This window comes from Strix uralensis, chromosome 1 (assembly GCF_047716275.1).
Source record: "Strix uralensis isolate ZFMK-TIS-50842 chromosome 1, bStrUra1, whole genome shotgun sequence".
Lineage (NCBI taxonomy): Eukaryota > Metazoa > Chordata > Aves > Strigiformes > Strigidae > Strix > Strix uralensis.
Window position 1 is genome coordinate 38,003,465 of NC_133972.1, and position 26,327 is coordinate 38,029,791.

The following is a 26,327-nucleotide window of genomic DNA, read 5'->3' on the forward strand; positions in this document are numbered from 1 at the left end:
AATTATATTATAGTCCTCTTATGCAGACAATGGGAATTGAATTAAGGAATATTTTGAAACCCCCACTGAGATATAAAAGTATTAGCAGCTGCACGAGAACTTTACTGTTACAATGTTTGAAAATGTTTTGTTTTACAGATCAACAGTCTGACACATCATAAATATCAATCATAACATTTAAGATATATAAACAAGGAATAAAAATTAAAACTTGCATTTGAAAAACTTGCATTTCAAAATTCACAGCATTTAGAAGATGTAGAGTGTATCCTTTTGTTTAAAAAATGAAAATGTATATTCTATTGGCACAGAAAATATGTGTTGGTATGAAGCAGAGAACCGCATAAGGGCTTATTGTGACTGAGTAGCCTGAACAAGATTTTATAGGACCTTGTTATATTGCCACCATATTGTACAAAGAGTAATTCAGCTAGAATAAATTAGCATTTTGCTTTTCATGCTTTCATTCCTTTGAAAATATTTGGGGATATAATACGAGCTCAGAGAGTCTGCCCCAAAGTATTAGATACAGACTGGATTTTCTTTCTGAATGTATCCTGGTTCCAAATGCCACTTCTTTTCAAGTCAGTACCAGTTTTGCAGTTAGTTTTCAATCTCTCAGTGGCTAAATCACATTCAAAGGCTGTTAGCACAGTAGGGGGTCAGACTTTCTCTCTGAATGTAACTATATCACTCAACAGCAGACTCATGCAATAAGCAATCTAATGTTTTCTTTGCTTTTTTTTCCCCCTTCTCTTAGTGTCTCCCTGCATTCCTGGATACCGGTCACTGCACCAAGGACCTGAGGCAACAGTTACATGGACTCCACCACCATCCTTCTACCCTTCTTTATGGTGCAGAAAAAGTCAAGTCTACAGTTCACCTGCTGTCAGGACAAAAGGTTCAGTTGCTAAATCCTCTGAAACATTCTGAAACACTCAAATGAACATTTTCTTGTACAGTATTACACATTCCTATATGTAACAAGCACACACAAATACAAACTTTGACAACCAATGACACAGAATATAATATTAATCCAATTCCTCCTCTTTCCATGAATTTCCCTCATAATGTCCTGAAAAACATTGTCTAAAGGAAGCATACTGTCTGAAGACAGATACTGTATCTACCATGCAAAAGAGAGAGAGCTATTAAACCCAGAAGTAATAGAGACAAAGAAAATAATGCCGTAAAAGATCCGTGAAATGATGCTCTGTTTAGAAACTAGATTTATCAAGACTGAAGCTTGCACTAGCTGTTAGCATTGGGAAACACTGACTCTTGATACCATGTGACCTGGTAAAGATGCAGTCAGGATCTTTGAACTTACCCACAGCATCATCCTGAACAGGCTCTGTGGATTATGATATATGCCTTGCTGATGGACAGCCTGGTTAAAATAAAGGGTGGGAGAATTGCTGGGTAAGGGGCTCGAATAAACTATGCTAACTCACCCGTTTTACGAAGTGGAAAATCATCCTTGGCATCCTGTGCTCCTGGTAAAGTGTACTTGTACGGTGGCGAGGCCCCACTCAGGGGTGGAGAGCTTTGATCCAGTGAGGTATGGTGGGCAGCCCTGCAGCAGACACAGAGAGGTCACAAATTAGCAGTCACTGAGGTGACCAGCAGTAACTATCTACACATGTTGTACACATGTCTCAGCTGTGTTTATGTTCTTGTTCCTCTAAGTGTGCACAAACCACAGGCTCATGTAACCATTTTCACTTTTACAGTAAGTTATGGAACTCCTCGGGATTCCCAAGAACGCGCTTTTTGCACTCATTATAAAAGTCTCATAGGATAAGAGTCATGTTGACCTACAGACAGGATCTGTCACCAGTTTGGGGAATTGACCATTTTAGATTGTTGCATTTTAATATGAACCAGCTGAGGCACAGCAAAAGCCATTTAAGTCTTGTTTATTATGTACAAATAGATGTACATTGACCCAGACTCTTCTATCAAAATGTGGGGGATTTTAAGGGCAGGGGGGCTTGTATAAAACTAACAAAAAATATTGAGTTATTATTCTCTGTCAAAAAAAAAAAAAAGCAAACAATTTAGTGGACAAAGTAGATAAAACCTTGCATTTAAGTTCAGTTTGTAAGTTTTGTGAGCGCGCCACTCTGCAGCACATAGCATTCATGTCAGCAGAGAAGCTCTGAGCTGAAGAGTGCTTTCTGACAACTGCTGGATGAAAGAAATAGTGTGGGCAGATCTTTCTGAACACGGAAACTGCAAATTGTAAAGAAATTGCATCATTTGGCCCAGAGACAGGGTTTTTTTTGTTTGGTTGACTTTTCTATTTAGAGTGGGACAGAGGGAAGCTTTCCAACGTTGTGTTTATCTAAACATAATTTTGCTTGGCCTTTTACAGAGTCTCTTGCTATCTTTCCAGTGTAGGGTGGGTAATCAATAATATGTCTCCGTCAAAAGGGGCACTACCATGAGAGGAAGTACTACTTTCCCTAGTGTGGGAGAAGACATCCCTCTGCAGAGCTCCTCATTCCCACTTGTCTGAAGACAGAACTAAGCTTGGATTATTAGTCCAGAAATCTTACATACTCCAGAGAATTTTACACATTATTTGGAAAAAAAAAAAAATCTCCACCAGAAACAATGTAACTTTATATTAAATCACGTTACTACAATGCTCTCATTAGCTCAGAATGGAAATTCCAAGGCAGGCCTTCAGTGAGTCTTTTTAAAAAGAACAAGAACTACATGAAAATCTAGTGTACCATATGCATTTCTGTTTGTCCTATTGAAGGTCAATTTGTGGATAACATTGAAATCTTTCAGCAATGCATCCAGTGTTCATTTTGTTGGATTGACTTATGTGTCTGTTTTAATAAGGAAGTGAAAAAGGAATTAATTATAACTGTAAACTCTTAAAATGTTAATATGCTCAGTACAGGACTCAATAAAATCAGTTGCTTCAATGGTCTAAGCAGATCCTCATCAAGGACAGGGAATCATCAGAACATGCAGTTTAGGATACGGAAATCCAGGAGGGTAAGAAAAGTTAAACAACCACTATCCTTCCCCAAATCCTTCAGAGTTACTTATACCATCCAAACTTGCTGAAAAACAGCATCTCTTCAAAAAGAAACAAATTTTGTGATTGATTCAAAAACCAAGTAAATCAAACACAAAGTTGTTCTAAGTGCAAAAATTGGAGACCTGGAAATATGACAGATGAAGTTGAAAAATTTGTGACAGTATCAAGAGATGAAGCAGTTGAAATCAAGGGTTTATGCAAATCATGACACCATCTTGTTCTGTACAGCTCTCACCTCATCACTGACCACCAAGTACTCTTCAATTCAACCAGAAATACTACACTTCTGGTTTTTGCTAACTTCTTGGTTAAACTTCTATCTTATTCTGGAGGTAGACTCCCAATATCCCTGCTGGGGAAGCATTCTGGCAAATTTTAGCAGATACCTTGATGAGGCAAGGAAACAGTTTATTACTGAACATACGTGTACCAGAGCTTGGGGTGGCGGCTCATGGAATGATTCTTCCCATTCGCTGGGGAGTCTTTTGTTGCTGATTTACTCAACAGGAACTCTTGAAGTTTCTGCTTCACTTCTGTACTGGCCACTGCCCCTAAAATACACAGAATTAAACATATCTTTACTTTAAAAAATTACATTTTAAAAGAAAATGAAAGCCAAAACACAAAAAAGAGCCCGTGTCTTGCTGCTGGAAGTGTTGCAAACTATAAAAAATATTGGTGGAAATCAGTCAAAATGAGATAACATTCAGATTAAATGTTTGTCTGTAGAAGACTGAAGTTGGCCATAACCCAGAAATCCAGTGAAGTCATAAGGAATATTTCAACAGCAGATGAGGCCATTTATCCACATCCAGATGTATCTAAAGAATTTAAATTATTTCCTAATAATTCCCAAATACAAAACCAAGGATAGAACTAAAAAGATAGTGACAAAAGGTCACTTTGAGTTTGCGGTAAAGAATTTTTTTCCTTCAGTAAAGTAATAGTAATAGCACAGCAAAACTGCCCTCTGAACACTGTCTTGGTTATGAGCAGAATGCAGCAGAAAGAGCCAGCAGTGAGCTTTTTTATTCAAGCCACTTAACAGCCTATACCTGTGATGTCTGGAAGATGGAACACAGCCTGAAATATGAGTCATAGTTGATAACTCTACTCTTATGATACAAAAACGACAGAAAGACCAAAATGCCAGGAAGACACAGTGCGTTTTGACCTCTCTGGGTGGCTAGCTCAATAGAGTACCATAAGTAAGCATGTCAGTGTCAGGTTAAACTGCCAATTCCTACTTCCACCATGGGGCATGCTTTTTTACTCACAGCCATAATACTCTTCATAAAAAAAAAAAAAAAAAAAAAAAGAAAGAACATCTTCTTTCAGGTTTTGATAAACAGTGATAAAAAAGGGAAGAAAAAACATTTCCTTTAAAGTAGCAGCACTAAGGCATACTAATACTCATAAGTACCCAAGCCTGACATGGCACAGCCAGCTGGTGAGCATGTCCCCCTGTGACCCAGTTCCCATAAAATACCTCTACTACTCCTCAGCTTCAGACCCTAGTTCCCCTCCCCACACCTTCCTTCCTTCCTCTACTCATTAAGTAGATCATCACCAGCAAATGCTGGGGCCGGGCCTGGAGGGGTCACAGGTGCTGCTTGGCTGGCTGCTACATACTGAACAGCCACACAGCAAACCAAACTGAGAAGGGAACCACTGAGTTCACATGGCTGCTCTTCCTTTGGTGGGATTACTAATAGAGCCCAACTGTTTATATGGAAACTGATTTTTCATACCACTTATAGGAACCTTTTGCTCCTGTGGCTTCTGCCACACTCCCTCTGCTGGGTCAGTCGGCTGGTGATGCTTTCATGGATTCATCATTCAAGGTACCAGAAGCACCATGGACACCTTGACTTCTAAAGTCTACAATACGGTACACCTACAACTGTTTAACCGATACATTTTTCCATCAAGAAAAAAGGCAGGAGCATATGATCCCCATGAGCATAATGTACACGTCTTTTCTGCTTCAGTCTTTGTCAGTTAATTCTTGTGCTCATTCAACAGGGCAACTGCTCATGGCAGCTTCATTTTGAATACCTTTACAATGTACTTCTACAACCTGATTTTTAAACTGACCTCACTAAAGAGAATTATTTGTATCTGTCTCCCTCTAGTGAGCACCAAATTCCAACAAGAACCTTTGTATCTGTCATTTGCCTTAGAGCTATGTATGAGCTAGAAATAACTCTTGGTTGGGTCTCATGAAATGGCATCAAGAACAAACAAAAGACAGTTTGAAAAAGTACTAGCAAAAATATACAGAAGTCTCAGTCAAGATATTCTTAAATATGTTGTTATATTTTCAATCTTGAAACAGTGCTCAAATTAGTTAATCAGCAAGTTGGCTTTTTGCTGTTTTGTAGTGCTTTCTGTATTGGCAAATAAGCTCTTCAGAAAGAAGCTCTCAAGTGAAGGTTTAGACTTTCAAATTCCCTCCCTTTTTATAAAGAGTTAGATTCTTAAGAGGCAGGTACACAGGTCTGTCAAAATGGACTTTTCTACAGTCCTCCAAGTCTGCACACAAACCAGCAATGTGTTTCTGTGGGTGCAGCAGGTGGTCCTGCCTTTCTGCAAGCACATTCTCGACTTCTCTAGTTGCATATTTCACACAGTAATAGGCTTGCTTCAGGTTCCTGTTCATTGTCTATTTCGGCTGGGAGAAGGCAAAAGGGAATAGATTAATTTCTTATTAGGATTCATGGTACATTGGCTCTTACTTTCTCGGCCTCTTTCTTTGCCTCGGAGGGGAGGAAGCTGTTGTTCCCTGCGATGCCTCTCCAGTTCCTGCTCTTGTCTCTGCTGCTCCAGTTTCTGTTCTTTTTCAAGGAGTTCTTGCTGTTGTTTAATGGCTAGGAGTTCCTGTTGTAACTTGCACAGAACAAAAAGACATGAGAAAGTGCAGTTTGCACTGTTTTCTAGGTCAGTCTTGGCTAAAACAACCCCCTTGAATAACTGAGTATCAGTGCTTTCTTTTAACCAACTTTCCCCAGTCTTTTAAGCAGGATAGTGCATTACTGGCTGTCACTAAAATGAACTCTAATGTCAGGTAGCAGCCTGCTGCTCTGGTTTAACTTCTTTCTCTTTTGGAAAAAATGGCTGGAAACTGCACAGGGTTCTTTGCCAGTGCACCACCCAACTCTGGCTGCTGTGGTCCACTTCATTTGTCAGCTCCATCGAGCGGATGCTTAGCACAGAAGCATAATAGCAAGTAGATCAGAAGGAAAAATAAAAAGATCATGAATTCCTGGTCAAAATCCATTATAACAATCCTTCCATAGTGCACGTAATCCCATAAATCATTTTCTTTTTACATTACATGAGGCAGCTCAGAGACGAATGAAAACAACACTTTCAGGGCCTGCCTCCATTTTACAAATGCAAATATTATGCACTTGCCTATCAACTTGGTTTTCGGGCATCAAACAGTAGCCCAGAAAAGCAGTCTTTTAAGATACTCAAAACCGCACATACAGAAAAGACAGCCATATTGAAGTCTAGCTGAAAATCCAGCTTTGTAAAATAGGTAGTTTGATTTTCTGTGGATGTGGTGGCTTCGTGAGCTTGACGATGCTCATAGTACTGGCTTGGTCTGCTGTGAGCAAGTCACTGGCAGGTGCTAGCAGTTTTGCTTGAAAAGGCTTTTATCACGCAAATACAGAGAAATAAGCACTCAAACACCATCTCTCAGTCACAGCAAACCTTTCAGGCATGTCCCCTTTTCATGTCTGCCTAAGCATATTCAGTTTGCAGATAAAGTGAGGGATAAATGAAAAATGTTGCTACCTTTATGTGCTCCTGGAGCTGGGCCTGATGCTGGCGGGTCAGGTTTTCATGCTGCTTCTGAAACTCTGCAATCAGCAGTTGTTTCTGAATTTGCTGCTGCTGCTGGATCAGAAGTAGTTCCTGCTGTAGTTGCTTTTCACGCATAATTGGGTCCACCATGGGAACCATCATCCTGAGATCAGTTCGCAAGTCTAATGGTGAGATAGGCTCTAATCCCACCGGAACCTCTGACTTTACATCCACTGTGGGAAGAAAACAACAAAACATATATATATATATAAAATATAACTGCAGAAGGAGAATAGAGATCATTCCTACTGGGGAAAAGACCAATTTCACTCAAAGACTTCTTCAATGTACAGACCTAACAAAACACTCATGTAATCTACGCTGTGTGCAAACTTCAGACATTCCTACTAATAACTGGAGATTTCATAAATTATTTTATCACTTACTTTCCATTCTCTGCAGAAATACTCTCAGATTAATATTCTGCTAAATAGACTAACAACCAACCCAGTTGTAAAACTACATCATAGCCTAATGGAGCAATATTTAGGAAGAATCTCCGAGACTCTATTAATGCTTCACGATAAACACTCAGGGCACTTCAGTGTAAAATGAAGGCCTTCCAGTTCTCACTGCATTGCAAGAGATTTTCCAAAGCTAGCATGTAGATTTTCTGAGGATGGTGTTACTCATGAACAGCTACCCAATGCTACATAGCTACTGCATGTAAATATACCTGACAAACACTTAGGAATAACACATACAAAATTATAGGAAAATAATTTGACACACAAAACAAGACTTTTTAATACAGTTTTTTGAAAAGTGATCACCATGCTTGGAGTGGATTAGACATAATACACTATATATGGCATGTAAGAAAATTCAAACATCTTGAATTATTCCAATTTTTTGCAGCAATGATAAATATTGTTAATCCAGCATTACAGTACTTAATGAAGAATCCTGTGGTTTTCTATCTCCTTATTTAAATTGAAGGCACCAAAAAGCAGCAGAAGAGAGAGATTTGATGATTTCCACTACAATACTTGTAAAGCTCAGATTTTCAAATTAAGTGAAGTGACAGAGTGTAACTTCATCTGTTTCAAAAGAACAAAAAACTAGCAAGTAACGTTTCTACAAGAGGAAAATAAATAGCAGCTGAGGGTTTCTGCTAAAGCTCAGCAGTTCTGATTACATCCACGAGAGGACAGTGGAACACAAACACATTCACTCCTGTTCCTAGTGCTCTACTATCTTCATTGGAAAATAAGATTATTAACTGAAAACAAACACGCTGTCGGAAGTGACTAGGGAACAAGATTTTAAGCGTATTTTCTCCTTTTGCTCTGCTACAGCTGTATTTGTTTTCAAGGAGAAAACCAAAATGAAACAGAAATGTTCAAGCAAGCAGGAGCAGTAAAACTGAAGCAGCAAAAGTTGAAACTGCAGCAAATGGAAATAACTGAATTCTAACTGTATGATCAAATCTATTAGTAAAAAGTTTTATAAAAAGAAGAGATGAAGCACCAAATCTCTTCTATTGATCATATTCTTTTCTTCTCAAAATTCTGGAAACATACAATTTTCCAGGCCTTTTTTTTTTTCTTTAAATGCTAGTATCTGATTGTAAACCTGAGAGAATAATTTGCCTTCTTAACCCACTATCCCAACAGAATGATTGTGTCTAAGTGCTTACTTTTGTTCTGGGACTAATCACTAAATTATAAAAAATCACCTTTAACTTACAAAAACTACTCTTGATTATAAATAATTGCCACAGACCAAGAGAAACGGACAGGCAAACCTCCAGCCTTTCATCCCATTTATTCAGCAGCAATCCACATTCCATTTGTCTAGACTAAATATAGCCGCGTTTATACAAGAAATCAATAGTGCTTGCAGAGAGCAGAGCAAAAACATGAATATTTCATCAAACTCAGAGAGAAATGGCAATCAGCAAACTGACAGCAAACCGTGTAGGCTGACTGGCCCTCCAGATAAGTCTCCGGTACTTGGACAATGGCTCATTGCCTGCAAGTCACAATCTTATCATCAGCGCTCTTCTATTTTTAACATTAATTGCATTGTAGGTGACAAAGGCTTATCATGTTTAAAGTGGAGAGATGGCTTTTCTTACATCTTCAGTGACAGGATAATAAGCCTTACTAGGAGCAATAATAGTAACCGGAGCTCGGCAAACCCTGCAGGCTCTGGTTCGCAATAGTGTTTGCAAACTGAACCCCGCAGGGTTTGGTTCACAATAGTGTTTGCAAACTGAACCCTGCAGTTTATTTTGCAGATATTGGCTACAAATCAACCCCTACAGGTCTGCATGGTGATTCAGGCTGATTATACTTCCTATCTCTGTTGAGCATCCCACTTCTTCATTTTCAGAGCACTTCTCATGAGGGGAGGCCTCCAGATCTTTCTAACAATGGAAATTTCCTTCCAGTATTAGTAAAATGTACAACTGAAATCAGGCTCGGTTTGGTAAAATACACATTTTCAATAATTTTCACACATTCAAATAATGTCTAGTGCTGGAATATCTACTTCACCACGTACAACTTTAACTCGTTCCTTAACGTAGGGGAAAATAAACATCAAGGTAGTTGTAGAGACTTAAATCCATAGAAATCAATACATAATCTTTCATGTCATTTAAATGTCAGTGTTTACTGACAAATAAAGACAAGTATTTATATCCTGGCATAAATATTGCTAACACTAAGGTTACCTCCAATACTACTACTAACTGCTGACACAGCAAATACTTACTCTTTTAGGGCTAATTACTGTCTTAAAACTAATAGTTACCATATAGTTACTATATAGTCACTAATAGTTATATATAGTTATGATATTTATAATAATAATAATAGTTATAATAGTTATAGTTACTAATAGTTAGCTGGGTAATAGTCAATCACATCAACAAAATTATTCTAAACAAGTGACTACAAAATCACCAATCAAACTGAAGGATTTGCTACTGTCTATTAGGCGGTCCTAATGCCACAGGCCATTTACATTCTCCTTACTTGTTACCAGCTGACAAGAAAGAGACAAAGCAGCCCTGTGGAGAAACATCAGTGTGAAAAATGTGTAATGGAGCAGAGAATCAGAATCAGTGTCTTTAAAAGCCTTGACTTTTAGCTGAAGCATCTTCCCCTCTGCCACCCCAACACAATTTTAAGTCTCAAAAGAGCAAAGGTGATACTGGATGTTTATTCTCACTGGGGCTTTTCATGTTTTTTCATCCCCTCTACTCAAGAATATATGTAGAAAAGGAATGTCCTAATCAGTGCCCTCAATTTCCAAACATCACAAGAAGCAGTGGGATGCAGGGCTTTAACAAGAAGATTCATCAAGATATAAGCCAAAGAAGGAAAAGGATGTCTAATGAAAGAAAGTATTAAACAGAGCTTGATAAAGGCCAACTTCACTTTAAGGAGACTTGTTTTGCAGGATTTCCAGTATCATCAATGGAGCAATGTTGTGGCAGGCATGATTCAGAGTGGGACCCTGCCCACACTCTCTCCACTGTGGTCTGGAGCAGATCCTTCCCAACAGCTCTGCTGACTACAGAGCAAGCCTGGGATTCCTCTCTAAGGTTAAATAAAGACAAACTCTCCGAGCTCATGGCAGCTGCGGTGAATACAACAGTAGGCTGCAGAATATTAACTAGAAATGTTACTGAAAGCTCGGTGATTCCAGGAAATATGCCAAAATTTGAGTGGAAAAATATTTAATTTTCAGCTACAACACACTGCAAAAGGCATATGTATTTATTTTTCCTATAAATACATGATTGCCTTTATCTTGAAATATAACAACAAAAATAATTTCAGAAGAGCATCCATATCAATTATATTGCATACATGGCACTTCCCGCAGTGTTTTTGACATTCTGTGGAAAGAAAATAAGATACTTGCAAAACGGCATGCTTGTTGAGTAGATTCAGGTGCTTGAAGCATATGTAAAAAGAGGTAAAAGAGCTTGTTTTAACCCTGAGGCTTTGCTTTTTGAAACCATTCCTTAAAATGGGAATCAGTGAAAAACTCTAAGTCTTTCACTAAGACATTTCAAGCTTTGTTTCTTGTGACTAGTTTCAATTTCTGGTGTATTAGAAAACACAAATCTTCCGAATCACAAGTGATAAAGGAAAATATCAGAAAATAAACCATCACACTTTCTTACCATCATCTCCTAAGAGAGGCAATCTTGTTTTTGTGTTGGCAGTTACCTTTCTTGGCATTTAAGGCAGCATTAAAAACAGGAACTTAAACAAGGTATGCTGCCATCAGCTGAACAGTTGCTATTCTTTATTTGAGATGCAATGAAGAACAATTCTAGTAGACTTGATTACCAGAACATCTCATCTAGTACATTTATGATTCTTACATTAGAGAAACCGTGTGAATTTGCTGGGACTGCAGGGATTCAAGCTAACCCTTTCCCAAAGGAATTTCTCAGTTGTGCTGTTGGACTGGGCCAGGATGGAAGGCTGGAGAGAACAACAGGGCATGAAGCTGATGAGGCTCTTTCTCCTGCCTTGATTATCCAAGGCAGACTTTTACTGGAGGAGCAGTTAAGGTTTATGAAGTGAGCGAGTAGGACTACAAAAGCTGGAATGCTAAATTGAAATTACATGTGACAAGAGACAGATGACAAGCTCCTCCAGCTAGCAATTTCAGTATTAGGCAATAAAAGCGTACCCTTGAAGACACACCAAAACAAGCAAAATCTAGAAGAATCATTCTGCCAAGTAATGGTCACACCTTGCCCCAGACATCAACTCAGTGAAGTATTACAAAGAGAGAATTGGAGAGCCATTTATACTAGTGGTACTCTTTTGAACTCTGCCTTACAAAACAGAGCCCACGAAACTTATTATTAATTTCTACAGTACTTTTCACAGTTTCAGTATGCTTTTCATAAAATGAAAACATTTCAGTGTAAAAGAAACTGCCTCCATTTGGCCTCTTCATTCAAAGAAAGAGAAAAACCTTCCTTTTTGCAGGATTAGCCATCAGTCAAACATGATGTAGTCAGAGCACGCAGAATTTACAAAAAAGAGCTCTAAATGGTGGAAAGAGTGGAAGATATCCCCCACCCCAATAAAGATAATACTTTACATTTACTCTCCAGTTTAAACCTAGAATTCTCCAGATTTATGTGCCACCTCATTCAGGACTTGAAAAGCACCAGTACCTGAAAAGCCATGGCAGTGTCTTTGAACATAGACTGAAAAAAGTCTTTGAAAAGACTGAAAAAAAGAAATACCACAGGAAGTTGCAGGAATAAGAAACAGAGGGTAGGAGGGAAACTTTGGCAGGCAGGTGAGACACAAAGTAACTGGCAGGAGATTGGGCAGAAAACGACTGGCCAGACACGAGCAGCTGACCAGAGATGGAGCACAGGAAAAGGAGTTAAAATTCCTGAGTTTTCTGTGCTGAGAAGCAGCATTACAGGAGCATTGCTCACTTTGTAACCCAAGAGCAGCCCTGGCACACTGATAAGGTGGCAGTGAGGCCACAGTGGGAAGAAAGAGCTAACAGGGGAGCAATGTGTTTATTGTGAGGATGCTGGGAAATTAGGCAAGCAATGTGGTTTTGAATAGCCATGACTAAAGAGGGCAGAGTCTGGCATGAAAACTACTACAGCAATTGTTCAGTGTTCAATTTGCAGAAAATTGTCCTAATCTGAAGCCTGTTCCCCAGAAGAGAGGTGGCTCGCAGCTTTCTGGGGGAAGCTGTGACACTCAAGACCTGCGCAGCAGACTGCAGGAGTAAGAAGATGAAATTTTAAGAATAACTGGTGACATCTGAAGTACAAGTCAGATGATCAATGAGCTGTGAAAGGTTAGGTTATCTCCCATGGGATGTTTTTATCATCCCAGCTCTGGTGGCTAAAATCTTGTACCTCAATTCTCAGCTGGCATAATCTGTCATTCCTCCGTTAACTTCAATATAGGCAAAGCTTCTTTATGCCACCTGAGAAGCTTGATGTAGAATCTCTCTCATGAGTACAGGGGTGAAAGAAGACAGCCTTGAGAGCACCTCATTTTAATACGGGGACAAAAGCACCCAGATTTACAATGACACTGATAAAACTTTTTTCCAGTATTTAAAATCAGCAGAATTTTTTCTCCACCCTCACAATTACGCTAAAGGATGCATCCAAGCTGAAGAAAGTGTCACTTAGATTTCACTGAATGTTATTAAATATTTTTGATTAATTATATATCCTCAATCATATTCTGGATTTTTGTTGTCACAAGCAAGGAAAGCAGAAAGAAGACAGCAAAGATTTTTTTCAAAGGCAACATGATGACTTTTTATGGCAGTTAAGTACTTGACTGCAATTTGTACTTCTAAAACTTCCTTGCTTGGAAAGGAAAAGCACAAGAAATCACAACACATTTCAGATCATAAAAAATACTTTCCAGTTACTTTCTGGGATTATCCTTCAAGAGTCAGTAATTATTTTAAACAGTACTATCATCAAATTAGAAATATAAGTGAACTGTCAAACCTGATGAGGCACACAATTGAGTTTATAGTATTAAGGAGAAGTGTAATAAATTAGACCAGAAATATATTCCCCTTTGTTCTATAAAAGGGATCTTATCATGATTATACCTTTTCCCTATTTCTTTTAAGTGTTTGCATACATGTCATAATGAGAAGTAAAATAAATGCAAACAGCGATCTGGGCTTTGATTTACCATTCTCTTATTTCCCCAGGGCCTGGAAAGGAAGCTCAAACAACCACAAACTTCTAAAATATCAGTGAGAGGCCTTGAAATACCAACACTGAAGTTACAGCTAGCTGGCTTTTGTAAAAAATCAAAGGCTTTATTATATTGATTTACTAAAATCAGATTCCTTCTCTGTAAATAGGCTTTTGAGTCAGTCATAACAAACACAAACATAAATGCCATCTAATTTGTTATAGCCAAGAAGTTCTTAAATGTTACTGTGTTTGCTGTTTCTTCTCTACTGAATACATGAGCAAAAGTCCCACATATGAGCCAGAGTTCATGCAAATATCAGGCCAACCACTTCTGTCACAGGAATAAAGGCAAATGCGCCCAGTAAATCACATCAGAATGTGAAAGGCTTCTAAACTCAAACCTGGATGATCTGTTGTCAAGAAATCCAAGCTGAGCTATATTTGGGTTTCTGAGTTTATTTATATTTCAGCTAGAAGAACTCTTACATACATGTTCTCTAGACTCCTCAGCACACAGGCATATTTTCACTTTCTAGAAAATGTCCTTTGGATATCAGGAATCTAAATATCCCAAATTCTAGATACTACTGCTGCAGGGAAGGTAAAAACAGGACAAAGGTAAACGCACATATAGTCAAAGATGTAGAATTTCTATGTAACTTTCTTCTCAGTTCCAAAGTCTATGACATACTGATGATAGTATTAAATAATGATAACATATCAGTGTTAATTATGCTGTTGATACATGGTATCAGGTTAGCCTATTTGACCATAATGTGCCCACCCCATGGCATGCACACACAAAAAATGACAGGGAAGAATGTAAAATAGCATCCTTTTGGCTGTGTATCTTCTGTGCACAGATAAGTACCAGCGTCAGCGAGATCGTATTGAAGATGCCAAGTAAGGTTTGATTTGGTGGCAGCACCACTTAGCGGCTGCAGAACTAAGTAGGTACAATGTCTCTGAATCAGTAGGTGCCAGCTCATCACTATGTGTCAGTCACTTCATTAAAGGCTTAAAATTAATTAATTAAAATGAAAGCACGTGTGATATAAATCTGTGTGCATGCACTTGCATACATACATAATTCTTGCATCATACCCTGAAATGTTACGAAAAAGCAAAGAGCAGACATGATACAACAGATTTCTCTCACCTCCCATTTTAAAACAAGTATAATGATAGATGCTACATACACATAAGAAAGGCGATATGCTTTTAATTGTGTCAGTATTATTATGCATTAAGACAGTGTACAAAGTCCCCTGGATTGCTAAGGATGACTGAGAGGGCACCATGAGGGGTTCTAGAGATCTGCTACAGTCTTTGCCTCATTCCCCATCCAGAGAAAACATGACGCTGCTACAAGTGGTACCAAATACATCCAGAACATATGATTTTCACTTTTCTTTCATCTCTGCTCCACCTGTGAATGCTGCAGGCATGTTGGTGGCAATATCGAGGTTATACCTGCTGAATAATTCCCAACAGTGGGGATACCACTATTCTAATCCCAAATGACAAAGGGGAGAGGGGAAAAAACCTCTTCCTTGAAGTGCAGATATCAAAGGTAAACAGCTACCATTTGGGCATGTCAGCAGGTATATCCTCAAGTATCACAGGGCAGCATGCTCCTGGCAAATTAGATAGTGGGTGGAGGTTTGCTGAACACGTATCCCCAAATAGCTTTGCTATTTCAGGGGTGTGACAGCCAGTGCTCCAAATGAAACCCTTGGAAGGCAAGATACAGTGCAGATCTTTCAGGGAACTGCTTTGTATTTTAGGGAAAAAGATGACTGACCCCAAAAATGATTTGAATAGAATATTTTCCAGTTCCTAATTTCTTTTATTTTTGTAGCTGTATGTGCTCCCCAAGATGCTACAATATTTAGGGTTTTCTTTTTTCTTCTTTTTTACTGCATAGCAAAAACTATCATGTACATGCAACCTACTAAGCTCACAACTTCTCTATTATACCCAAGAAATCAAGAAAGACCTTCTATTATTCCAATGTTTTCAATAAATATTTATGGAAGGTCCTGATCTTTGACAAGCATGGGGCTAAAAATAGTTTTGATCCCAAGCACAGAAAAAGGGAGGATCAAACTGAAATCTCCCATAGAAGAGGGAAAAAATCCAACAGAAGGATAATAATTCCTTTTAAAGAATCTTTCTAATGAGAAAGTAAATGAGATGCCAGTCAGAGACTGGCAACACAATACTACTTACTATGTTAGCTCAGAAATAAAACTCCTACATATCATATGCAAAATTAACAATTGCAGATATTTATTAGAAAATATGTATTTGTTTGTATTAGATAATTTTTTCCTGTTCTGCTCCCCTTTGTACCACATTGTCTTGTACTGCAGCATACTGAGGGGAGTCTGTCTTCCTCTACTCACATAAAACACCTAGTATATTTGCATAGTGACTGAAATAAAGTTAATAAATAATACTAGATCACTGGCTTGCCATTTTTCAGAAGTCCACCTGTTGGATTACTGATATGTAGCAGCAGAAAGATTACAGCATACCTAGAGAAAACACTATGGGTAAAACAGGGAAAATGAAAGGGAAAGATATGGTCCTAATGATGATGCAAAGCAAAGGAAATAAGGTAGAGTTAATTAGAATGCAGAACTGAATTAGGAGTGGCAGAATATGAAAAGGGACAAACAATCAAAATACAGCTGATGGGAATATTATGCAGCAGTCAAGCCTCAAAGTTGGATGGATAACGACCTCAACAGGCAGAGAAGATGGGCTGCTCTAAAGAAACTAAGGAGGAATTTCTGGGGAAGATCCCTCTCAGCTTTGATGAAAGGGTTGTGAAGGTTTTAAAGGCCTTGATTTAATCTATTTTCTGCTGCAGACAAAGCATGTCTTTCAGGGAACCACCTTGACTACCATGCAGATGGCCTCATTTCCATTACTAAGACATTACATAAGGCAGGCACTCCAGTAAAAGAGATTACATAAAATATACAAAAAGTGATATAAACTCACAAGCAAGGAAATGCCAGTCTTTCAGGATGCTTATATTTTTGTCTCATTAATGTGAAGACAGTTGTGGTTTTATAGTGTATAGATCCAAACCATAAGCATTTGCAGTAAGTGATCACAAAAAGTCCTTCTCTCATATTCTGCCATTTGGGATTTGGGGGAATTACTTGGAAAAAGGAGACAGACATCTCAGGTTCACAGATGTAATCTAAATATAACAGAACTCTTCCATTTTATAACAAAAGGGTGTCTTGGCAAAGGCAAACTTTTAGATGTTTACTTCTAAAATCAAGTAATGTTCTTGATCTGAAAAAAATCCCAAACTAGGTATATAACATCTGGTTCATGTAATTCTGTGACATACTTAGCATCATCACTATTACACTACTTATCTAAATTTCTCCTTTCCCATTTTTTCTCTTCTCGCTACAGTAAATGATTTCAATCCTATTGTGCCCATACCTGTGTTTATTTTGACTATCTACTTTGATTCCTTGAAAACATATGCTGTAAAATACCTGCCATAAATTCAAAAGATTTCAGATAGCAAAAGCAACTTACCACTAGCATTGCGCTCTGTATGACAGAAAGAGAAGCTATTGCTATTTTTTTATAACGATGTAACACTAAACTTACTTAGAAAATATTATTAATGATTTGCGCTCTCTAGACTAAAGGGAACTCTGAAAGGCTCCCTCTGGAATGCGGAGACATGATTTCAACCACCAGAGGGAGTCAATCTGGTTTTTCAGGTCAACTAAAAAATTAGGCTGAACAGAAAAAGCACTGAGAAGGGAAGAAATCACTAACAAATAACGTAGTTTATATCCAGATACCAAACAGAGTGAAAACAAAGTATAATTTGGATTCTGTTCATTGAGATAAGAAAATCACCTTTTTTGCTCTAAGTGTTCATTAACAAAATTTCTATTATATTCTTTTCCTGTATGATTCAGATTAGTAAGATCTTAAGGAATCAAAAATTAATAATTGACATAATCAGTATGATGTTCATATTTCTGTCGAACTTACTACTCTTTCTTTATTTGAGTTTAAGTCACTACCATACTCATAAATCTGTTTCAAACATATTCTGGCTTAACTCAGAACTGTAGCAGGTTTTCTTCAGTTTATTTATGATTTAGTCACCTTAATCAGCAAGTAGAGTTATGGACTTATGATGATGAGTGTAGGAAAGAAACTGACATTTCTACTCATTTTGCCAAACTTGTCTTTGGAAAAGCAAACTATAGGAATTATAAAGATGATGGCAACTTTCTCAGTACATTAGCTGAAGATATTTTCCAGGAGTGTTATTCTAAATAAATACAAAAAAATGGTTCTGCATTCTGTAATATTCCAGAAACTAATGAAATGAAACATTTATAAGAAATTAATCTGTTATGTCAAAAGAAACAACAGCCATAGAAAAATTCTACACAATTCTGGTGCCACTTAGCAAGCAGAATTCAGAAAACTGGAAATCCAAAAGTTATTACCCATTTTTGCTTTTCCGCATTTCAGTAGGTCCATTTCTTACTAGATTGTTTCTCTCTTCATCTCATCTGACACGCAGAAAGTCAGTCAAGCCAGTGGGCATTTCTTCAGTCTCAAATGAGAGATTCTTTCTCAAGCAAGCTTTTCCAGAAATTTAATTTCCTATTAAGAAGTCTACAAAAATAAGTTGGAACTCTTCTCAAATTTCAAACTCAAGTTTTAGAAATCTGCAGATCAGGCCTGGAACCTGCAAACTAGACTGATTGCTTGACTGGAGTCAAGCGCTCAAAATTACTCTTCAAGAAACTCTTTGGGTCCTTTGAGAATCTCAGCCTAATCATTTAAATAAACCCTAGTCATATTGAAATCCCCACCCCCACTTAACACATTCATCATTCAGAGTAGAAGTTCCCTATCATCAGACCTAAGATGAACAATTCTTAGCACACTGCAATAAGAAGCACATTTAGTCCTGTTGACTGAGCTTTTGAATCTGTCTGGAAATGTCATCACAAACTAAAATTCTGCAATACAAGAGGCAACATGAAAGAAAGTACTCAGTTTCTGCACTTTAAGCACAAATTTTGTGATAATGCTATCAAAGAGATAGCATTAACAATATGTTATGGAATTACTGCATCAGGCATTGCGTATTAAGGACTGGGAGAAGAACGCAGTGCAACTAATTTAAGGTTTACCATGGAAAGGCTGTAATATTGGTTTTAAGGTAACGCACTGAGAGAGCTTGGTACCATACAGAAATCACTGATATGTTTGCTTTAATAAGAGACAAACTAGAATATAGCCTGAAACCCCCTCATCAATGCATTGCAGAAGGCTGGATGCTAAGATTTTCAACAGATCATCTTAGTTGCAGCATCAGCATCCATTAATGGGTTCTTCTGTTCAGTATCATTTGTTTTCTTTCTCAGAAATTTAAACATTCTTCCTGACTGAAGTAATCCGACTAATTTTGAGTTTTCCTCTTTCTTACTCAAAGGATTTCAATAGCTACCAGGAAGTGATTTTCAATAGTTTTAGTTTATTGAAAATATTATAATGAAGCATATTAAAACAATTAACAAAATGCAAATGTGTCCAGAAAGTATAGCTTCCCTTTCTATGGCTTTTTATATTTATGCCATGCACATTTATATTTCTTAGAGTTATGCTGCTAAGAAACAGTAATTTATTTTGGCTAATGAGGTTATTTACACTAATTTTTAGATATGCTTACATTTGGTTTTCTTCCCTTAATTAGGATCTGATAGTGAATACCTGAACTGGAATTTCTACACTGTTATGGATTTCCCTGTAGCCAACCCTGGCCCAGCACTCTCTCAGCTGACTGTAAAGTTTAATTAATGAAATGAATGCTGAGACCATGGTAGTATATCCATAAAGCATGTATCATGGAATGTCTTAGGAACTGAAGGTGATGAATATACCACAGGAAGCTGACCTCCCCCTACTCACCAACGTAAAACACAATTTCCTAGAACTACCACAAAATCTACACAACCACTAGCTACTTATCATTGTGGACAGAAGCACTCTGTAGAAAATACAGGAGTAGTAGGGTCTGGACATAGCATAAAAATGGAGAGAATGACCAAGAGTCAGTCTACCCAAACGAAAGGAGGTCTGGAACTACAGACAATAAAGATGTCATTGATTTCCCTCATTCCAAGTATGTGAATACTATTCTGTCAGTTGAGAGCTATGCACCTGATGAAACACCACAAGGAAAGCTGATATCCAATACTATTACCTTTCACTTTCTCCACAACTCAGAGTCCCAAAGTGACAAACTGACTAGCTTTTGGTTCAGAAAGAGTTTGCTTACACAACCATAAAATTCCATTTCATTTCCAATCACACCTACATCTGCCAGAGTCAAAAATAAAAATAAAATTGATAGTCAACACACATGCAAAAGGGCTTCTCAAGGATTTACCTTAAATGACTTTTGAATACCGGTAAAGTGAATGGCTCAACTTATGATCTTTCTTAAAAAATGGGAAATGACCAAATGTCCACTAACTCCTCTTAATTCATCCATTTCCAGAACTTGCACCATCTTTTATGGAGCTTGCTTCACCTCATATTAGAGGACATTCTGACAAAGAGGAGACTAGTTGCAGACTGGGATGAAGTTGCTGAGATCTACCCTCTAATTACAAGGAGGCTGACTTCAGACAGTGTCATGCTATATTTATCACCCACCTCTAAAAATGTATGGAAATCAAATGCCATAAAGCTGCATAACTCAGGGTCACAAGGCTGAACAACTGTAGATCCTGCACTCCTTGGAACAAGGAGACCAAGGATTCTTTTAGTCAACAATGACATCTATATAGCCGTATGCCATATATAATACAATTTTGTGCAAATACATTTATACTGACAGCATGTTATTGTGGCATATTGTGAATCTTGCCAGTGCTGCTTGGTGGAATCATCCTTTCTGTTGACAAGGGCAAACTATTACAACGAATAGTTAACAGGAAAATCATTAGAAATCATTTGAAATCCCTTTTTTTGAACCATCTGCCACCCACTTGAAATATAGCTTATAGAAAAGTGTAATTTTTGACTGGAAATTATGTCTGGCAACAGGATATTCAGTACACCAGCCAAAGGACACAATATACATATCCAGGTACACAGTTTAATACCACAATAAACTAAATTAAAAAAAGACCAATAAACTTTTTTCCTTCTGCCATTCAAACCCTCAATAAAACCCACTGAAACAGCAGCTTATGACTTTGATCCAATGATGGCCATTCACAACCATCTGAAGACACACAAAAAATCTTGCCAATCACTCAGAAATCTGGCTAAAGGCCCCAAACATCCAGAACTGAGTGAAAATCCTGCAGCTCAATACAGAGTTATCTGTTACAGTCCAAATGTCCTAAGAAAGCACCTGTGTGCAAACTACACAAAAGATCTTCAGAATTCAGTCAGTTCATGAAAAATGGTTGCCCACATGGAACTACTCCAGAGCATGGCAGGTAGAGAAACTAGCGCTCACTTCAATTATTTCTGAGATCTTACAGTGACATTAATCCTCTTCAGAGCTATCTTCGGCCTTTCCAGTGTGGACCTGCTGATCATCTTTCCCTCAAATGAAAGAGGGAGACTACATGGAAAATTACCCACTAAACTTTCCAAGCATTTAAATAAAGCCCTCTGCTGAGACCTTACAGGGCATGTTTTCCCCATGTGTGTGTTCAGTTCCACGTGTTTCCGAGTTCAAAACACGGCTACAGCAATGAGATTATCCTGATAATGCCAGGCAGGCTCACATGACACAAGCTTCAATGCAGTGCCCACCCAGGCTTAAAACGCTGCTGGCTTTTCCAATTTTGATATCAAGCTTGTAGATACACTCAAATAGCTACCTTCTGCAACCTCCCATCTGCAGAAACTGCCATCACAAATTTCCCCATTACCATTATTACAAAGAGAGAGAAAAAGTAACTTACTTGTAAAGCAAAAGCCATTCTGACCTGAGAAGTATGTCTTTTTCTCAAATAAACGTTACTCAGTTCTAAGAATTTGCACAATTCACTTCCTTTGCTCTTCCTTGACAATGTCTATTTAGAAGAGATCTATTTATTCCTCAGCACATTTCACAGTTCCTGTTTCTAAATGAGAACCATATTAACAAAGGGTAGAAAGATACAAACATGTCTCAAGAAAGCAAGACTGCTTTCTATAATGTATGTACAGTGTTGTTTCCAGAGGGGGAAAAAAAACCCCAAAACCTTCAAAGACAGGCATCAATGCCATTAGCCTTTCAAGACCTACTGATCCTACCATGAACTTGCTGAAAAGGAGAGAAGAAAGTATAAAGGTGTTTCAGATAAAATGAGTAACTGAACATAACTGTATTACAGTATAAACAGTTTCCAATTTACCGTTCATAAATAAATGTCAAAACTGACCTTCTTCCAAGAAACAGATCTGCAACTATTTCATGATAGATGATTGCCCATTCACCTATTATTGTCACATTGGATTACAAGCACTTCTTCCTTCCTGTAATACAGTGGACTCCATGTTAAAGTAATTTCAAGATGATATATTGTACTTTTCAAAAAAATCCAGCAGAGTAAAGGGAACCCACTTCCCACAAATTCACTCCGTGCATAGTTATTACTCTCATCTCATTACTTTTCTGCTCAAACTAAACCACCTATGTCCTATTTCATACTGCAATACTTTCAGCAAAAAAAATGTTCAAATACTTATAAACCTTCTGAAAGAATACAAGGGACCACAGCACAGACAGCAAAAAGAGCAAAGGAACTATGGCAAAACCCCTTCCAAACAACCATATTTAAGGAGATTATGTAGTGAAACTCAGCTTTTTGTGTGTGTTTTGTACAGATACTGTGTATTTCAATTCCTTCCCATGCTTTTCATAAGCTCTTTGCCATCATCTCCAGATACTACTCTTGACTATGCAACATTCACTGGTACCTCCTCCCACTGTGAAACTTTACTGGTAAGGTCATCGAACCAGTGGTATATGTTGGCATGGGCACGCAGAGCTGTTTTCATCCCTTCCCTGCGGTTTCCTTTTCCACAGTAGGCTACCCAGTATTCCAAGGCACCGTCTGAATCAGTATAAACTTCCTGCTAAATGACTGCGGTTCCAGTCCTCAGCCCGACCTTGGGCACCAGGGACTGACCACAGTCTCTTGAGTACAGAAGGATCAACATGCTACTGGAATTGCTGAGTAAAATGATTAATGCATTGAAATACCTGTATTTGCTAGCACAGTATGTTCTTAACTGTTTTCTTGGGCTTTTTGGAATGTCAAGCACCACCATAAAAGAATAGAATAAAAACACAAACTCATGAAGGTTTCTTCTCAAAACACTTTTTTAGCTGTAACATAAACTCCACCACGTCTCTGTGTGCCATTTAAATTAGTAATCTACTTGAAAGTAATATTATTTGAAAAGTATCCTTAAAAGCAAAATTATTGAAATTTCATTATATTTATATTTTTATAAATCTACATATGTTTATATTCATGTTAATTTTAATATTTTTCATTTTATTTTACTATTAGAACATGCTACAAACAATCCAGTTGAAAGCTGCAGAAGCACTGGGGTCTGCTATCATAAAACAATCAAGCAAAAAAGGAAGAGCAACTAAAAAAAAGTAACAGCAACTTTATTTGAAGTTTACATTTGAACTTTATATACATATAAAGGGAGCTGGATTAAGAAACGGACACTGTAAGGCTATGCAAAACAGAGAACCATTTGATCATACTAGAATAGAATATTTCTTCTTACATAATGTTCCAGTTAATGGTTAGTATGGAAAGTTAGAGACAAATGGCTCAAGTATAACCATTATTCTTAAATCTGAGAAGAGCTTAAAATTACACCTTGGGGAGCTAAGCTACTTCATGCTACGCGTAAGCTGCACATCTCTCCCAGCAGTTCTCAACAAGCAGGGTGCAGACCATAACAGATCTGCTGTCATAATCCTCACCCCGGAGAAAAGGAGGAGCTCCCTGGTCTTGTTTTACAAAAGGAGGTGAGACACAGGCTGAAGACACTCTTGAGTATGTGTGTTATAAGTCTTAACGACAGTCACATGAAATACAACCAGTGATAGCCCTGATTGCCTTAAACCAATATGTATTATCAGAGCCCCTAAGAAGTGAGTGTGAGTGCTGTGAAACAAGCAGATGTGTAAGCAGCAAGCGCAAGGAATTATTTCTTCAGGGATGAATATGAATCCTACATCCCACACTTAGCTAGTAGAACATAATCCTGTATTTAATACAATTAAGCCAATTAACACCATATGAACACTATTTTAAAACTCGTCAAGTTGGGTAGCCTAGTGCCTTGGGAACAGCCTTCATTCAGCAATGATAAAACCGCTCTTACATTAAGCAGAACTCTTACAGCACAGGAGCACCACTTGAGATCAAAAAATAGCCCATGATAACTGATATTGACAACTCCCAGTAGCAACCTCCCAGTCATTTCAGTGACTGTTCTTGCAGCCTGTGAAAGACAGAGCCACCAATATGAAGCTAATAGTCTTTAGCTAGTTTCAATCTAAGTAAAGAAAACCATCTGGCAAGAAATCTCAGCCAACCAGCCACAGGGCTGTGAAACTGCTTTGATGAAGCTGGCTGCCACTGGGGTTGCATACTAGGGGCAATGGGGTGAGGAGGGGGTCTGCACTCCTAGACAAAGCTCTGCTCCCCCACCAACACACTGATTTTTCCTGTTGTACCTTCTCTTCCGCCATTCCCTGCTGGATGAGTCGGCACAGTATGGAGCAGGAACAGTCAGGTAAGGACAGAGCAGTGGAAGTCATGCTGTTGGTCTTTCTAAGACTCTGGTTGGGGTCCTCTCTCAGTACTTTCCTGCTTACAGCTAGCTTCATGGCACCAGCACACATGGTGAAACAGGAATAACAAATAATTTCTTCCTTCGTGATCCATAAGGAGCACATAGTAGAAGTGGTTCCCATAAGTGAGCTGGAGAAGAAGGGACAGAGCATGAGAACTTCCCAGAATTTATTAAGACAGGGTAATGCAAAAGGACTACAAACTGCTCGTGTAAGGCTGATGGCTCTAATGAACCACTGTATTATGGTAGACTTTGAAGTCTGGGTAAACTGGACCGAAATAATCCATGTCTGCCAACTGTTTATCTATACTGATGTGCCAGTTGCCACTGTCCTTCTGATGTCATGGTTATACATCTTAACAGTGAGTTTAAAGTCTTCAGCCTAAAAATGTAAATACTGAGCACAAGTTAATACTGATTGCTTTCACTTGAAATTCCTACAGATTTTGCTCACATCTTTTGGCTAACTTCAGCTGGCTGTTAACCCTTACCAGAGTACTCACCAGTACAACACTTCTCTTAGCCCAACAGTCATTTCACACTATTTTGCTGATCTATGATTCTACTGTGAGAAGCATATTTTTATAAAGCAGATCATTTCTTCAGAGAGAAAAGCTTAAATGGGTGAAAAGGCACTGAGGGAAGTCATGTGCTTAACCCCATCTCATGTAAAAATGGGGTGAGTCTTCAGTCAAACTGATGTACAAAGATCTGCAAGTTTTTATTGTATTTATGAAGATAAAAGGCGTTTGAAAGAAAATTTGTGCCTTTCATATTAGTTCCTAACCTTTCTCCTGCTCCCTTTGACACATGCTCTCAGCATAGTCCTGCTTAGAGTCAGTTTACCAATACTTTCCAGGCTATGGCAGTCCCCTAAAAGTAATGTTACTTGGCATGTTCAGAAAAGGGGGACTGGTGCATACCACACTGCCGAGCTGGAGCTTCTTTTCCTCTCTCCTTCTCTCTGCAGGGACAGAGCAGAGCAATGACAGTGACAAATCTACTGGCAGATGCCATATTTATTCACACTGAGAATGCAACTTCCCTCACATGGACATTCTGCAAACTCTCTTATCTGGACATATATTTGTGCACATACATGCTAAAACCTGATTGATAATACTGGACATTTCCCTGCTGCTACATCTTAATATTTGGATTCATAAATAAGAATTTGAAAACAATCTTATGAAATGTCTCTCTGGGTTTCAAACTGTACCTTTCAATTACCAGTTTAACCTATTAATGTGATACCTCAGCAGTTTTTGTGACCACTGCATAACCCTTTAGTCATAAATGCTACAGTGCAAGTGTTATATATATGAAAGTCTTCTCTAATGCCAGTTTCCCTTCTGAAAACCACAGTATGATTTGCTTTTGAGATCATATTAATTAATCCCTCATTGGATTAAACTGCTATGGTTTGTCATTTGTTATGCTGTTAGCAAACAGCTGGGTCTTACTAACTTCAGTGTAGTTTGTGTGCAACTTAATATCATCTCCATTACGAAATCTCCTTTTAAAGCTTAAAAAATGGTCTGTAATCTGAACGTCCTGTTGCATGGCATGTTTCATTTATAAGCACTTTCATCTGTAGACAGAATTTTCCCACCACATTTTTGTTTGCAGTTTTGATGGCAAACTACAGATAACAGAGCAGTCAGCTCTACTGTGAAAGTAACGATACAGAGCAGGTATCATTTGCTCAGACAGGTATGCAAAAGGCTGTAGAAGCTATGTAAAATTCAGAGCACAACAGCTCTTTGTGGATAAATGATGAAAGATAATGATTTCTTC

At 38.1% G+C, this 26,327-nt stretch overlaps 1 protein-coding gene across 14 annotated transcripts in view; it reads right to left on the bottom strand.

Moving 5' to 3' along the window:
* The window catches only part of HDAC9 (histone deacetylase 9), a 490,905-nt gene that overhangs the window by 225,292 nt on the left and 239,286 nt on the right, over positions 1-26,327 (bottom strand). For 6 of the 14 annotated variants that reach the window (XM_074863233.1, XM_074863213.1, XM_074863224.1 and 3 more), the window contains 4 exons: positions 6,869-7,110; positions 5,803-5,953; positions 3,489-3,615; positions 1,458-1,579 (listed from right to left, as the gene is read on the bottom strand). In XM_074863233.1, the coding sequence (XP_074719334.1) occupies positions 1,458-1,579; positions 3,489-3,615; positions 5,803-5,953; positions 6,869-7,110 (642 nt within the window). The remainder of the gene's footprint in view (positions 1-1,457; positions 1,580-3,488; positions 3,616-5,802; positions 5,954-6,868; positions 7,111-26,327) is intronic. The other 8 variants (XM_074863172.1, XM_074863205.1, XM_074863263.1 and 5 more) reach the window with 3 other exon arrangements.